The 16,082-nt window shown below is 49.8% G+C and overlaps 1 protein-coding gene across 1 annotated transcript; it reads left to right on the forward strand.

Moving 5' to 3' along the window:
• The first annotated feature begins 1,708 nt into the window (after window positions 1-1,708).
• Window positions 1,709-5,839, forward strand: LOC149347727 (uncharacterized). The gene is made up of 3 exons (XM_089585657.1): window positions 1,709-1,974; window positions 2,788-3,654; window positions 5,644-5,839. The coding sequence occupies exons 1-2, from the start codon at window positions 1,963-1,965 to the stop codon at window positions 3,649-3,651; spliced, it is 876 nt and encodes a 291-aa protein (XP_089441783.1). The 5' UTR covers window positions 1,709-1,962; the 3' UTR covers window positions 3,652-3,654; window positions 5,644-5,839.
• The last annotated feature ends 10,243 nt before the right edge of the window (window positions 5,840-16,082 follow it).

Below are 16,082 nucleotides of genomic sequence, written 5' to 3' on the forward strand. Positions count from 1 at the left end.
ACATGACAACAACCGTTAGCTTCTACTACACAGAGGCACAGGATTACATACAGTGATGTGGTGTTATTCACTCCTCGTATTAGACCCACAGGCCCCAACTTCCACAGCACTGCACAGAATTCGTACGATGGACCCTAATACCCTACAATATGAGCGAAAAGGCCATCGAAATGGGTCTCTGGTAGCACCGACAGCACGACCTCACGTTCTTCTTCCGGATATAAGGAAACGACTGGTAGAGAGCAGAAGAAAAAGAGCGCAGAGGCGGGGAGAGGGTGTACCACCAGACGGCGGCGATTACCCGGATAAACTGATCGTAAACAGTGCGGCCGACCGAAACAATCAGTGAGAGCGCCCTTGGGGAGGGCGCGGGTGTCCCGTTTGTTTCATTATCGCCTCCCCCTTCCTGCCCCGGCCGCTCATCAACGGGGGCCCCTCTTACGACCTGCCTTACATTCGTAATGCGAAGGGAAAAACTTTGAATACAATGGCATCACGTATACTGCATCCGTTGTTGGCCCGCTGGACCCACAAACTTCATGCCCGACCGTTGGCAACGAGTCCAGGACGTGACGGGCGGGAGCGTTTTATTCTATCTCCGCTCGGCCGGTCGGATTATTTGGACCGTGTGCGGCGATCGGGTCGGAAGCCTTGAATCTCAGCACAGAGACAGAGGGCGATCAACTAAACAACAGAAAGATAAAGTGCCTTTCCATTGTGAGTCCTGGGAGTCCCGTAAGCGGTTCGCCCATTCGTAACGCCCGTACGGAGGACTAGTCATTCACTGAAAAGGACGGGGGGAGGGGGGGGCTCTTCCTCAGAGGCCGGGGTCGGCCAGGCAGGAAGCGGGCAGCGTGCAACGTAGATGCACGCGGAGCGGCCGGCTACCGCTAATTCCAGCTAATTAGCAACGCGGGTCCTTGAAACACGTTCCGAGACGGGAGAGGGCGGGTCTTCACAAAGAGCCGCGCTCGGCCGCCGGTCTCCTCAAAGGGCGTGCTCACAACGCACACACAGACGCACAACAACGCATTCGTGAATGCGTTGCCGGCTCGCAAGCCTTCTTCGCTGCCTATCGGAGTCACCCTTTGCGTCTTTGTGCTGAACGTTTTCTCTCCCATCTCGCGGCTCCTTTGATTTCTGATAACGGCGTTGTTTGGCGTTGGGCGTCGCTCGTGCTTTGTGACGTCACGTCGGTTCTTTGCGGCGGGCACGCAGGCTGTGTTTTGTTTATCCGGCGTCCTTCCCATTCTTTCGCACTCACGAGAAGCACAGCAGTCGATTGTAGCCGAAGTCGAAAGGCCCACCTCCCTCTCTCGTGCGCCACGCCGCCGACGGTCAAGGTATGCGCGAAGAAGGTGTGGGACGAGGAACGGACGGAGAGTTCGACAGGGAGGGGTTACAGACACGCCCAGGCCGTTCTCCTTTGCTTCTTGCTCTCCGGCGGCCCAAAAGCCGCGGAAAGCGAGGGAAGGTTCCGTGGCTTTTGCTGTCGCTTGTCCACACGCCACCGCTGCGGCCCTTCTTGTCCGTGGGCCGCCGTGGGGTGTTTTTTGTTGTTTGAAGTTGCTAAACGATGAGTCACCTCCTCTCAGGTAGTGAGCATGTGGCGGAAGAGGGGAGCAGTTCTTGGCGGCAGGGCGGCCAGCACAGGAAGCGAAGAAAATAAGAAGGAAGGGAATGGACGGACCCTGCAGATGGGGGGCCCGTGCGGAAAGGGAAAGGACCACGCTCCCTTTCCGCTGACGGCTTTTCTAACGGCTTGTCCGTTAGAGCCGTCAAAATTCCTTCTCCCCCATTGTCTCCGCGGCTGCAAGTGGATCAGTGGAGACGCATATATAAAGCTGGACGCCAGCGGCCGAGCAAGCGAGAAGTCGTGTACGGTTCGTGCTAAGAGCAAGTCTGTGGTTCCGTACTCGTGAGATACTCAACGAAAGAGCCCTCCGCTTCCCGCCAGGAAACATGCAGAACTTCGTAAGTACGCGCTTTCCGCGAGTTCCTGGTCCGGCGGGTTTCTGGATTTTCTGGATATATGCGGTTTACAAGGGTAGATGCTCAAAAGTCGCTTGTTCATATTACAGTTGGTCACTGCGCGACAAGGACAACCTGAACACGAACCCTGTGTGTGTCCGTTCTCGAGTTCGTCTTGTCTCTTTCGAGCTGTGGCTAACCCTAACAAGGGTAAATGTAGTCGGACTTAGCATAATATCACCAGAGTAGCCGAGGGAAGTCGCACATTCAGGTTTTCTCGTGGTTGCTGCTAGAAGTATTTCCGGGAAGTTAAAAGACCATTGTCTTACAGCCGCACATCTTTATAAGTCGTCACATGGAGTTGTCAGCGGGTATCTTAGCTTAGGTCAACCAAAGCTTCGTTACTAAAAACTTAGGGGATTGTGTGAAAATTCGAGACAAAGTGTTGGCAGCCGAATGACCGTCACCAAGCGCTTTTTCGAACCGTAGTTGAGAGTCACATTTGCGAAGTTCTCTTCGGAGTTATCTTTATTATACCGTTATACATGACCTCACAAAATCATCTCTTCAAGACTAGCTCTGGCGGAAAAACAAAGCGAACACTGTTTCGCAGAAACTACCCCTCCGGGAGCTACGAAAAATGAATGCTGCGTTTACGTCACAGCACAGCTTAAGCACAGTTTTATATGAGCGGAAACCTAACAATCTTTATCATTCTGGATTTGGAGCCCTTTCATAATAGGGCGATCTTCGAGCATTTCTTCATAACACTGTAGCCTTACGTAAACCGTGTCGCAAATTGGCTTTCTGGTTTAGATTGCAGCAGCCCTCCTCAGCCTCGTGGCATCGGCCATCGGTGGTGGCTACGGTGCTGGCTACGGTGCTGGCTATGCCGCGGCGCCCGTCGCCTACGGCGCCACCTACGCAGCTCCTGCCGTGGGCTACGGATACGGCGTAGCCGCACCCGTCGGCAAGACCCTCGCCTATGGAGCCACCTATTCCGCTCCCGTCGCTGCCTACGCCGCCCCTGCCGTAACCAAGACCGTCTCCACCACTTTCGCCGCCCCTGCCGTTGGCGGGCACTACGGCGGTTACGGATACGGAGGATATGGCGGATACGGCGGATACGGTGGATACGGCGGATACGGCGGATACGTCGCACCTGCCGCTGTTGCCACTTACGCCGCGCCAGCTGTGGCCAAGACCGTTTCCGTTGCTCCAGCTGTCGCCACCTACGCTGCTCCGGCCGCTGTCGGCTACGGTCTCTCCGGATACGGCTACGGCGGATACGGTCTCGGAGGCTATGGCGGATATGGTCACGGTGGCTACGGAGGGTACGGGCTCGGCGGTTATGGCGGATACGGAGCTGTCGCCGTCGCTCCCGCCGTTGCCCGCTACGCAGTGCCAGCTGTAGCGAAAACCGTCGCTGTCGCCCCCGCCGTCGCCAGCTACGCTGTGCCAGCCGTAGCCAAGACCGTGGTCGCCGCACCTGTTGCAGCTTACGCCGCACCTGTTGGCGCCCACTACGGTGGCGCCGTCGCCGTGCCGGCCGTGGCCAAGACTGTCGGCTACGGAGCTGGCTACGGTGCAGGATACGGCCTCGGATACGGTGCCGGATACGGGCTTGGCTACGCTGCGCCAGTGTACGGCCACTACGCGTCGAAGTACTACAAGAAATAGGAGGTGAGCGAATTCTGCACGCATGCAAGGGCGTTGGCTGCTTGCTTCATGATAGCGACGATCACTTCACGGTCAGCAGTGGTTATCAGGACGTGTTCTTTGTTCTGTTTGCTCCATTGCTGATAGTTCCGTAAAGACTTGCACTTGTTTCGCAAGAATTCGCTGCTTGAATTCCCTTTGTGGAGCACAGTTCTGAGGTTAAGAACTTCATTTTTGAGCGAAGCTAACACGTTTTCTATTTGCGCGCGAGAGACGCCATTTAGTTTCAGAGTTGTCAATCATCAACGAGAATGAATCGCGAATGTGGGAAACTAGTGGATTGAATATTTCACATGGTTGTAAGCCAAACAGTCCGACCTCGCAGGTTTTAGAATTGACTCTGATCTTGCACACCACCGTGCGCAAAGATGAAGTCTCGCAGAGAAGATTGCATACCGCTGAGAAATGTCTCTAAGGCCGGGAGCTACAAGTTGGAAAATGGCGTAAAAAAAAGGCAAGATCTTTGTGTGGCTTAGCTTAAGAACTGCAAAGTGCAGAGGCATGCGAGAGCACGTTAATGCGAATCGCAAGAGGAAGACCCTAAGCGCCAGATGAAAGCGGGAAATTTGTCTTTTTAAGCTTCTTTTATCGGTGGGCGTAGACTGAACGTGTGCAACGAGGATTCTTCTAAAATACGTTTTTAAATGCTCATTTGGCCCTCGTTCAAAAAAAAAAAAAGAAATGACGTGACTTTTGTTGCACATGTCAGGAAAGGAGCAGTAAACGTAATTCTGTGCATTGCAATCACCATGCTGAATAATAAAGCCAGCAGGTTGAACACAACTAAAGGCAATAATTTACAGATTTGGCAGTTAGCATCGAAACCCCATAAAAACAGCAACGGGAAAACATGGCTGTATCCACACAGAGTAGCATTCCACACAGAAACTTGTGAAAATGTCTGTCGCGACGTTTTTGTCGTAAAAAAAAGGGGAGGCAGGCCATAACTGCAAGCGATGGGCACGGATTTTCGCAGAAGAAGCCACCTTCTGTGCAAGCACCACTATGCGTTGACTGTTGCTAGTCGAAAGGCGCACGCAACAAAGTGAGCCGGAGAAATTTGCCAGGTTTTCACTTACCGAGAACCGGGAGCTAAATAAGGTAGGCGTAATAAGACAATTCCCTTCCCCTTATTCTGTCTATCCATATTTTTAGCCGTGTCGGGCGGTTCGTTAGACGTACAGCGGTAGCTTGGCTTCACCTCACCACTCAAAAATGTGATTTAGAATGATTATGAGATAGAATCGCTGAGTTTTTGATGTCAAAATGGTATACCATTCTCAGCTGTAGAAAGAATTCTAAGCAACGCCCTACGAATGCTAGCCATGCCACTGGAGAGGACTAGTCCATTTTGACCTTCAACGCATGAAAGCCAAACTATAGCTGACTGACTGGCTCGCCTGGTTCACGTTGTTCTATGTCTCGTGTTTCCCACTTACTCAGGGCACGGACTACGAAAACCTTTATATTAGCAGTACAGCTGCACATTTTGTACAACTGGGGCGCTTGTGCTAAAATTCCACCTTATGTGCTACCGCTGCACCTGCAGCAGCATTCTTGTGCCCGCACAACGGACGTCTTGCGCTCGGGTACAAGCATGCGCCACATTTTTTCGCTTTCTCCCTTGCCGTACTTGCACTTCGCACGTAGTCAGCGGACTTTTTTAGACTGATATTAAACAACATTTGCAGTGCAAGTTGTCTTTAGTTGAATATGAATGCAGTCAAGCCTTGACTGAGCAAATGAAGAACTGGCTGAAGAGAAAAAAAAACTTCGTTAAAGTAATCTGGTTTGAAAAGCGATACAAGGCGCTTTCGCTGCAGAGCTTTCTTTGTCTTGAGATAGAAATTGCATTATAATTGACAGGCGCTTGCTATCACCCACGAGAAGCGCTATAACGAGCTTCGAATGCCATAATTTTATTTTGTTCTTTTTTTCTGTTTTGTTTGACAGCTCAGCGTGACTACCCCGTGACAGGGACGTCACGGAGCTCGCAGACTTCTCGGGCTTCCACCAAGCATCAGCGCATCGGATGAGACTCACCACTGAGACAAGCTTTCGCGCTTCTCCTCTGTATTTATTTTCTAGCTCGGCCGACGCGTGCCGCCGAAGCTTCTCTCGTTGAAAATAAACACAAAAAAGAACCCAATCTCGCACTTCACTTTCCAGCTGAGCACCGATGTCAAATGCCAGAACAATCCCGCACCCGCATGCTATAAATGCTCGCATCAAATGCCTCCACCCCCCCCCCCCCCCCCGTAAAAAAAGTATACAGAGGAAGGGGTTTGCTTATCAGGCCTGCAGTATGCCTCGTTAGTCATACTCAGCGACCGTAAACTCTCGAAAGAGGAACGGCTTTGCGTCCTCAATCCTCCCAAGGTTTGTACTGATTGACTTGCTAGGGATACCCCGCTAACAGCTTAGAAGCAAACCCGTTGGGCTGTATACTTTTGACGGGGTCTGTACTTGGCTGATGGGAGCTGGGCGTCGAATAAATGTTGCTTGCGTCTTCTTGTGGCAGTATGGCCCGCGGCAGCTGTCTCTAAAGGCCGATTCACACGACGGTCCGTTCGCTCGCGACGCGCGCATCACGTGTTCATACGCCACCAAAAACTGGCCTGCAATCTAAAGACGTCAAGCTGATGCAACGGACAAAAATAGCTGACGACGTGCTTGGTGTACCATAGTTGCCAGATTATTCTAAAGCGTTTGGCAGCGCTGGTCGAACTGATTTTTCCTCCCGACCCGTGACTGTGCGATTGAATGAAAGGAAAACTTTATTGAACTGCAGAGGAAGTACTTCGAAGCGGCTGCGGCCCTTTGTACAATTCCTCAATGGCCTGGGCCATCTTGATAGCCCAGTTGACAGAGCTAGTGCACGCATCTTCGCGGGCCGCCGCTAATTCCCGCTAGGGGAGAGGCACTTGAGCCTCCATGCTTTACCAGTCCGCAGGCCGACAGCGCGCCTCTCAATGTGGTGACGCATGAACACGTGATGCGCGGGCCGCGGGCGAACGGACCGTCGAGTGGATCGGCCTTAAATGCTAGTATGAAGAAGAGTACTTACGCGGCTTATGGGTGCTGAATGTCGACTAAAGTTTGTGCGTTCGAAACTATGTCGCGTTGTATACTATCGTGCTCAGTCGCGTGCTCTAAATGCTCGCAGAAAGGGAAGTACAAACGATCTTGGTGGGAGAAGGCGTGTTCTTCGAAACTATGTCGAGTCGTACTATGGGGTTGGTGAAATGCGGGGTTGCTGAATCGGCGAATATTCATTAGGCTGTAATTGTTTCCGATATCGTGACACGTGCACAACGTTTCCCGACCGAAAGCCTCAGCGAACTGTACACATTCTTTACCACCAACCCTGGTCACGACTGGGGAAGCGATTGAGCGATGTCGCGATTGGCGAAGCGTGAAATTCACCCGACTTCTGCGACCGTCTGAAGGTTCGTGAGCGAACGCTGCCGTTATGCGAAACCGCTGAAGGCAAGCCGAGTGTGAGGCCATGAGAAAGTCGTTGGCCAGCCGTTCGCCGGTCGGGGGGTCACTAGGGCCTACAACGGTTGCGTGCGAGAAAACAAATGTTGCTGTCGTGAGCGCTGAAACCCGACGCACGTTGCGTGAGAAGCGGATGACGTCTCGACAAACAGCGAGCAACCTTCGCGCATTGTGAAGTCGGGCAATACAGCGTGCATTGTGTGCGGCGGACTCTTGCGACGGTAGCTGTCTTGGCGAGTGTGCGGGTATTGCGTGAAAACGGATGCGGGAAGCACGTTCGCTGTGACCAACACACCCTTCGGAAGCCCGACGTTTTGACGCACGGTTTATGCGACGCAAAGTTGCATACGCACGATCCCCCAACTGGTGCAACAACAGCAACCAAACAAGTGCGATATTTCATACATTGTAGGAAATGAGTATTAGAACTGGGGTTGGCGCCATTTTCGAGGGAATGCTCGTCCCATTTAGAATCGTGTATTAAAGATAGCAACATCTAGATGCTGCGATTTAAAGCGGAGTTAAAGCGAGCTTGCTTTAACTAAAGCAAGCTTGCTTTAACTCCTCGATAACTATATATCAGATGTTGTGCAACGCCACTAGGGGAGATTGAAGGTTGTGTGCATCCGTACAGGTCGCTACTGGAAACCGAACCTGGCAGCGCTTACGCCAGGAGTTTCCAAAAGATAGACGCTGCAGAGGGCAGACTAGAGTCAGGTGGGCGGATGACAGAGTAAGTTGGTAGGGCTGCAGAGGCCACTGATTATGCGCGATAGGATTAACAGGAGACGTAGGCGTAGTATTTAGGTTGATGATGGTGATGATGACAATTTTCTGGATTCGTACCGTAACAAACAACATTATCTGGCCAATTTAAGACCCGGAATCGGATGTCAGAGTTGGGGCAACCCGCCAAATAGCAGAACAGCTACAGCATATCTTTCGACTACCTTAAATAGACGTCGACTTAAGGTAGCGAGATGCAGTGCCTGGTGCATACTCGAGTGCGCACTTCGCTCTCGAACAAAGCTCGCTTTTCCATTCTCATCACTCGTTCAGCGGGGCAAGCTGCCGATCACGCGGCGACGTGTACCGGCCAAGGTCTGTAGGGATAGCCAGGCCACTTTGCCATTGGCGCGTACGACGTGCCCCGTGTAAATAAACAAGTAGCTCTCACAATTCCCACACCGAAATAATCGCCTTGCTCTAAGAAAGTCGTGACGCACCCGAATGTAAAGTTAGGACTTGCATGTGAAGCGTGGAAATGGGTTCAGGGCGACACGCGTAGTTCAAGGAGACATAGCCAGGCGGCACTGGCATCCGGGGTTGTCATGCTTTATATGATAAATACGGAAAGAAGGCTACAAGGAACTAAGCTAGGTTATAATCCGTCGTACAGATTAGGCGGAAAGGTCTTTGACCAAAGGTCCCGGGGTTTAATGCATGCGGGCGATATTTTACTGTTAGCAGATTACAGGGAAGATTTGCAAACTCTGGTTAATTGTAGTGGAGACGAAGGAGAAGCTCTAGGTTTCAGTTTTAGCGCAACTAAGTTAGGTGTGATGACTTTCAAAGATACAAGTGATCACGTGCTTACAATACAAGGCCATAAAATACCCAGAGTGGCCGAATACGGGTATCTCGGGATATGGGTAAACGAAGGGCAAATATACACGGAAAAGCGCGAACAGTCTCTTAGGGTCAAAGGGCGAAGAGATGCCGGGATAATGAAGCATAGGCATTATGGGGTGCAAGAAATATGAAGTAATGAGATGTATTTGGAAAGGAATAATGGTACCGGGGCTTCGGGAATGCGGTTCTGTGCTTAAGGGCAGAAGTTTAGCCGAGATTAGCAGTAAATCAGAGGGCTGTTGGAAGATTTGCACCAGGTGCCCGCGGCAAAACCACAAACGAGGCAGTACAAGGGGATTTGGGCTGGGCATCGTGCGAAGCATGGGAAGAGAGTAAAATACTATATGAAAAACACCTGAGGACATCGGAAGGTAACTGGTGGGCAGCTAAGGTATTTAAATACTTATACAGAAAGAGCGTTGGCTCACAATGGCGGAAAAGAACCAGGAAGCTCACCAGTAAGTATGCAAGACACGAGAACGGAGAAAGAAAGAGCATTAAGCGAAAGGTTAGAAACGCTGAAGGTAAAAATTAAATTATTTCAGTGGAAAAGAAGCATAGTGTAGAACTATATCGATACTGAAAAAGACAGATCAGGAAAGAATTTTTCTACTCATTGAAGCTAGGCCAGGGTGTCTTAGAATGCGCAGCTACAAAAAGAAATTTAACACAGGAGATGACACATGTGCTGTGTGTGGTAGACATGTAGAAACAATTAAACACCTCATGCTCAAATGTGATGGTATCCATCTGGATGCCGATGCAGGCACAGTCACTCTTCCTGAGGCCCTTTAGGGTTTAGAGATAACAATGGCATTAAATTAATCTGCGGTGGAAGTTAGCAAAAAGCGATTGAGAATTGGTGGCTAGTGTAGGAAAAAGTATTAAAAAAAACAGCGATTTTTCATAAAAATTTACAGCACAGTTAAACAAAAATAAAGAGAAAAAAGAACGAACATGGTGGCAGCTGCCACCACCCCGTTTCAAAGGGGGTACTCTTATATAGGTTCCATCCATCCAGCATGGTCCGGTTGCGCGTTTCACAGAAAAACAAAAAACAAAATATTTTAGTTTCATAAGGACTGAGATATGTATTGTAAGGAATCGCCTTGGATTTGTCGGGATAGGTTTCTTGCAGTTGGGGAAATACTGACTCAGCAAGAGGTTAGAAAACTCACCCGTAGTGCCGGGTGATGTCTTGCCAGCCTTGAATGTCTTGCCAGCCTTAGCGCAGCCTTGATGTCTTGCCAGCCTTGAAGCCAGTCGCACGCTGTGAACACAGTAATTCCCTAAAAGATCATTATGGGAATCTTTCTGAGCATTGTCGGGAATGTAGCAAAAAAGAAGAGCAGAAGAGGAAAATATGAAAACCGATTTTTTCTAGTACCGTCATACTTTTCAGACATCGTGATCAGCGCGTACGCGAGAAAATGGAGGCACATAATATTAGGAAATGTCGGAATCTGTGTATCAGTGAGCCCTCTGTTAACTTGGCAGACTGTGAAATCGATTTCTTAGCCTCAGCGTTGCACTGACTTTCTTTTTTGATAACGGTTTTTTAACTGATCTTCCACAGCGATGAGTGGCGCCTGATGCTTCAATTCCAATTTGTTTTCCCTCTGACCTGGTCTTTCGAGGAGGGACTACGTGTGGTTGTTTTTGTTTTTGTTTTTAAAGTGACTACCTTATATTGCGCGTCACAGCAATAAACCTCAGTTGCGAGTTAGCGCTTGCCTTCGTCGTTTCCTTTCCGTCCGTTGCGTTCTTTGTGCGCTATTTTTACATCATGAAGGCTAACACTCTTAATTTCAGAATGACGAGCGTGCGCCTGCCAAATGTCGTGGTGATCGTAATTAGGCAAACAGCGCTCTTTTTATGCTCCGCTGTTTTATCAAGATAGAGCCTGCAAACCCAACGGATTGCCGGCGCTCTTTGCCGTGCCACGTATAATGCGTAGTTTGCACGTAATGGAGAGGATGCATGAGTGGAAAATTTTGAGAAGGAAAATTCAAGAATTGTTATGCTTTTACAGGAACACAGCTCCACCCTAAGGACAATAACAGGCCGTATAATTATTCGTGCTTCCGCGCTTGCACTCTGTTTGGATTGTGTTGTCCGGCGAAACTGTAGTGTCCGCATCATCAGGCCTTAAAGGGGCCAAGAAACACTATCTTAGTTGACTATTTTGCCTGTTGATCGCATACAGTAAGTTACAATGGTGCTATTAGCGCCGGTAATACCGTGTATATTCCGTTTTTTTAATATTTTAATGTCCTCCCAAAAACAACTTCATGGCTCTGATGGTGTCCCCACACAGTGGCGGGTTTCAGCAGCGGATATGACATCACCTGGCGCGAGCTTGATGATTGTACATACAGTAAATATAGCGGAAATTGTGTGGATAAAAAGAGAAGCATTTTTTCACCTGTCTGCGTTTTATATTTGATCAACAAAAACAACTTGTCTGTCTTATATAAAAGCCCTGCAAAGCAAGTAAAATAAAAATACACCACCAGGGGCTCTGGCATGGAAACGACGCTGCCAGTCTCAGCAAGAACGAGTTACAGAGAGCAGGCAACCATGGAGTGCAAACTTCCGCGACGTGCTCTGGCAGGCTGTTTTGATTGGTTGCTCCAGGTGCCGTCATTGGGAGAGCGAAATAGGAGTGGGAAGCCCCGCCAAAATCGAGTTGAGGGCACCGTTTTGTTTGCTTGTATTTTGAAATTTCTTCACTGAATAACTCCCGTTCCTGTGCATCGATTCCTGTAATTCTTTTTAAGTCAGCATCTGTGTGACATAAAGAATCCACCTGAAGTATTGCCGGTATCCCCGCAAGCAGTGTTTCGCAGCCCCTTTAATTAAAAAAAAAATATTTTGTGTTCTCTAAATGACAACACACTCTGCAAGGGTAGAGCTCGCTGGATGCTGTGGTTTACACTGTAAAATATTAAAGCACCCCTGTGCATCCTACTGCTTTAATTGCGCTAGCACCAAGGCTTCGCTCAGCCGAAAAGTCGTCTGTTTGTTGTATGGTCCGGGTCTTCTTGCAGGCTGCCTACCTGATCAGAGGGTTGTGGACAACCTGTCACGTACATACCGTTGTGGCAGGTGATTTTAATTAACGATCGGTTGCTCGGGAAGAGCAACCTTGGTTGCACAATCCCCGCAGGTGGCAGCACCTTCCATCGCAGGGCAGTGGCGTGTCGCTTAACCGCTGCACCACTGCGCCAGGAGTGATATGAGGACACTAAGGGATCTATGAATATAAAGATAATTACATAATCCGCATATGTGGGCATTAACGAATTTTCGCTATCCGAACACAATTCACTCGTGAAAAACGAATGCTCCCCATTGTGGAGCCGCTGTTTGCATTGTCACGCTAGTAGGCTCATGAAAATCGGCCGGTGCCATTGGCTGGGAGGGGGCAGGAAGGGAGTCGTTTGACGCGGAAAAGCCGTTGCATTCTTAACTTGTAGCCCACTAAAACCAGTCTATCATTATGGGGGATAGCCAGCACTTCCTTGGGGCAAGGCCGGGAGGGGAGGGGGGGATGCAGAGGGACCGCATAAATGCTCTAAGGCATTTCGAATTCACGGGGTTATTAGAAGCAAGGAGGGAAACCGACCTTGATGCCCATGCCCGGAGGAGAGGGTTGTTGTTTGTTCGGGTTAGTGTTGCCTGTGAAAGGAGGAAGTGGCAGACGGCGCGAGGTGAAAACTTTTAGAAAATTTTCTACGAGGTAGCCTGCTCATAACCGCACCGGAACAAAAGCTCGGTTCCTTCCATTGCACGCATAGCCTCTGCTCCAGTGTTGGAGAAGGCTGACGCCAAACCCATATTCTATATTTTGCCACTGTACCATTTCTAGAGCTCCCTCGGAGCTATCTTTAAGTGAACCAGAAGACATTCCTGAATATACTCAGAAGGAAAAACTTGACTCATCGTTGTCACAGCAAATGATTCATTATCGCAGAAAAGATGCCAGGGAGCTAAGAAGAGCCGGTCCAGCAAACGTACTTTTGGGGACAAAAGTTTGCCAGACGCGAGTTCTTGGAAAAAGGTTTATTGTGGCTCCATATCTCTACAGAATCGCGTGATATGGTACGTAGATAATAGAGGCCTAAATCTCCTTCTTCTGGTAACAATATCAGGCGACTGGGCAGCGTGGTGCAGCTACAACAAGCTTTCTTTCCAAGAACTCCTATCCAAAAAACTTTTGACAACGATAGTGTTTGACCTGGCGATTGCTAGAGGGGTGCGCTACTAAAAATAGATCCATTGAGCTCCAAAGAGACACTAAGTGGCCTTTATCCCGTAGGTCGCGTCTCTGCCAACCACCAGTCACCACTACAAATTCCGCTTCCGGAGAAGGAATGCGAGGGAGTTGACCATTATAAGTCTCTTTGCAACAGCCTCTTGGGTTCACTTTGCTGGTTTCGCCTAGCCAGGGTTGATCGGAGTCACTAATCTGCAGAGAAGTCTATCGGGTAGCAGAAGGACTGAGTGGGTGACTTGGTATTCGCTCATAATTTCAAACAGCGTCGCAGAGCCAGGATAGCCTCCGAAATTTCATCCCATATTTGTGTTCCCCGTCGCGCGCGCCAGTTTTCTTCCTCAAGATGCCTACGTGTTACCTCGCGCCGTGCTGTACACAGGATAAGCACTATGACGCCGAAGGAAATGAGGTAGGGGCACTTGGTTCGAGCGCATTTGTTTTTCTTCCGCGATCACCGACATCCGCGGCACAAATGTTGCAGAACCGTCGGCACTTCTTGATGTAGAGCATGCCGGGACAGATTTCGGGTCGCGAAAGAGATTGGGGAGAAAACATTTTGTAGCCACCGAGAAAATACAATGCAAAAGCTGTTTTTTTTTAACGGCGTCTAAGTGTAGAGTTCTGCAAATACAGGCCTCGCAAGGGTTGGTGCGAGCCGCGGTTTGTCTCAATAGGCGCAGCTACCGCTATCCAACGCAGCTGTTTCACGAGCGGTTAGTTCTTCGCCCGAATGTTTGCCTTGCCTTAAAAAAAAAAAAAAAAAGCAATGACGGAGATAGAGGCGAGTGCAAGTGGTAAGCCTGAGCGCTCGTCGCACGAAACGTTTGCGCTACGCTATGTCAATCAATCATGTCTGTTATGATCGTAACGTGCTTCACCTTGTGACCTAGCGTGCACGTTGGTCAGAGTAAAACCATAGAAAGATGATTATTTGCGGTGCGACTTCTTGCATGCATGCAGCGGTTTCATGCTGCTGCAGCTCAAGTCGCGTATGCAACCCCGCCGATTCTCAACGCGAATTTGTCACTCTGCTCAAGAACCTGTCCACACAGCTCACAAATGTAAGCAGTAGCGCAATGATCGTGTAGCTATTACAGAAAGAAAAGATATTGCGGGGTTTAATAAACCGAACACGAGCGTTTGATTTACTGTCGCTCGTCTGCGGTGTCGTCCAAACGTGCAAAAAAAAAAAAACTAGCCGAGGTTTAGCGCTTGGTAAACTATACGAGTGAAAGCACTGTTAAGGATGGTTTGTCGCCGGAGTCGGTCCGGCGAGCGCGCTCGCGCGAGAGAGAATTTAGCCTACGCCCAAAAGTCTCCTCATTTGTGCCGAAACTGAGCACCAGTGAAGATAGCAGTCACACCCCTCGCTAGTCACGTGGTAACTCAGGGGCGAGGCCCCTAGCGAGCGCAGCTGCGGCGCCTGTACACTGCCAGTCACGTGGTATGACGTCACTTTCGCTCCGCCGGCTCAAGGTCAAATGCGCACCAATCTTGAACTTGGGAGTTGCAGTGCGAAGAGTATAGCTTTCGCTCTAAAACGCTACGGCAGCAGCAGCTACCTACACGGCCTTTTATTTGTTGTCGACACTGTTATCACCACCGCCGGCTTCGTCGCCGCTTCCACCGCTGTTCAAGCAGCGTTGCCAGATTGGCTATCTGTAGCCAAATTGGGCTACTGCTTCGCAGACGGTTTGGCCTTGTGGCTATTTTAGCGCTATAGGGCCTATGAAAATCTGAATGGTAAAAGAAATGTGTTTCAAGAAGTGCTCTACGTATGGTTAGCTGCTCAGGCAACTTTTCGTTGCGAAAGCAACCGTACCGCCGAGCCATTTCGAGTCGCGGAGCTGACGATAGGCCATACTGCGCATGCGCGAGGACGGCGCACAGCTGGCACGCCGTCGCCGCCATCGCTTTTAGATTGGTCGCCGCCGCGCGCTCTCCATCGCCTCTCTCTCTCTCTCCTCGTTGCTTTCGCAATCCTCCAGGTTTAACCAGAGCTAAACCAATGCCAATTTATTTTAACAAAGCCGACTCCAGTCAAGATGGGGGTGGCTGGTCTCCTTCCTCGCGTAAAGTAGGAGACGGGTCCGTCCCGGCAGACTTGATGTGGTACGTGTACATGTCGGCTGCGCGAAATACGCCAGAAAATAAGATGCCCCCTTTTGTAGTCATTCAAACGAGGCTTATGGAGTTTTCATCATCAGAATTTGAATCGCTCGCGTCTGTGTCAGCGAGCGAAACAATAAAGGGCGGCAGTTCACTGCCGGCGAAGTACGAGATTATCGCAGTGCAACAAGGGACCGCATAAATGTTGTAAGGCATTTCGAATTCACGGGGTTATTAGGAGCAAGGAGGGAAACCGACCTTCCTTTCCGTGCCCAGGGTTGAGGGTTGTTGTTTGTGGAAGACGGCGAGAGGTGAAAATCTTCAGAAAATTTTGCATGATGCAGCCCGCTCCTCATCGCATGGTTACAAAGGCCCGTCTCCCGTTTCCTGCCTAGCCTCTGCTCCAGTGCCGGAGAAGGCTGACGCAAAACCCGTATTCTATATTTTTCGGCTGTACCCTTTCGACAGCTGTCTGGGAGGTATCTTTAAGTTGACTAGGCGACAATCCTGAATTCACTCAGAAGGGGGAACTTGACTCTTTGTTGTCGCCGCAAATGATTCATTTTCGCAGAAAAGATGCCAGGGAGCTAAGGCGAGAAGCCGGTCCTGCAAATGGACTATCGGGCACAAAGGTTTGCCCGCCGCGAGTTCTTGGAAAAACGTTTATTGTGGCTCCACATGTATTTACTTATTTATTTATTTACCCTCAGGGCCGTTAGGCGTTACAAAGGGGAGTGGGAATAACATGCAAGTACCAAGAACAAAACAGCAGCAAGAAACATTGAATATAGTTACAGCACACACTGGTATAAAATCAATAACAGAATGAACAAAAGGCAGCATTTCACGAAACAAAACACAAAAGAAAACA

Source organism: Amblyomma mixtum, chromosome 4, assembly GCF_055824585.1.
Source record: "Amblyomma mixtum isolate Tamu chromosome 4, ASM5582458v1, whole genome shotgun sequence".
Taxonomy (NCBI): Eukaryota; Metazoa; Arthropoda; class Arachnida; order Ixodida; family Ixodidae; genus Amblyomma; species Amblyomma mixtum.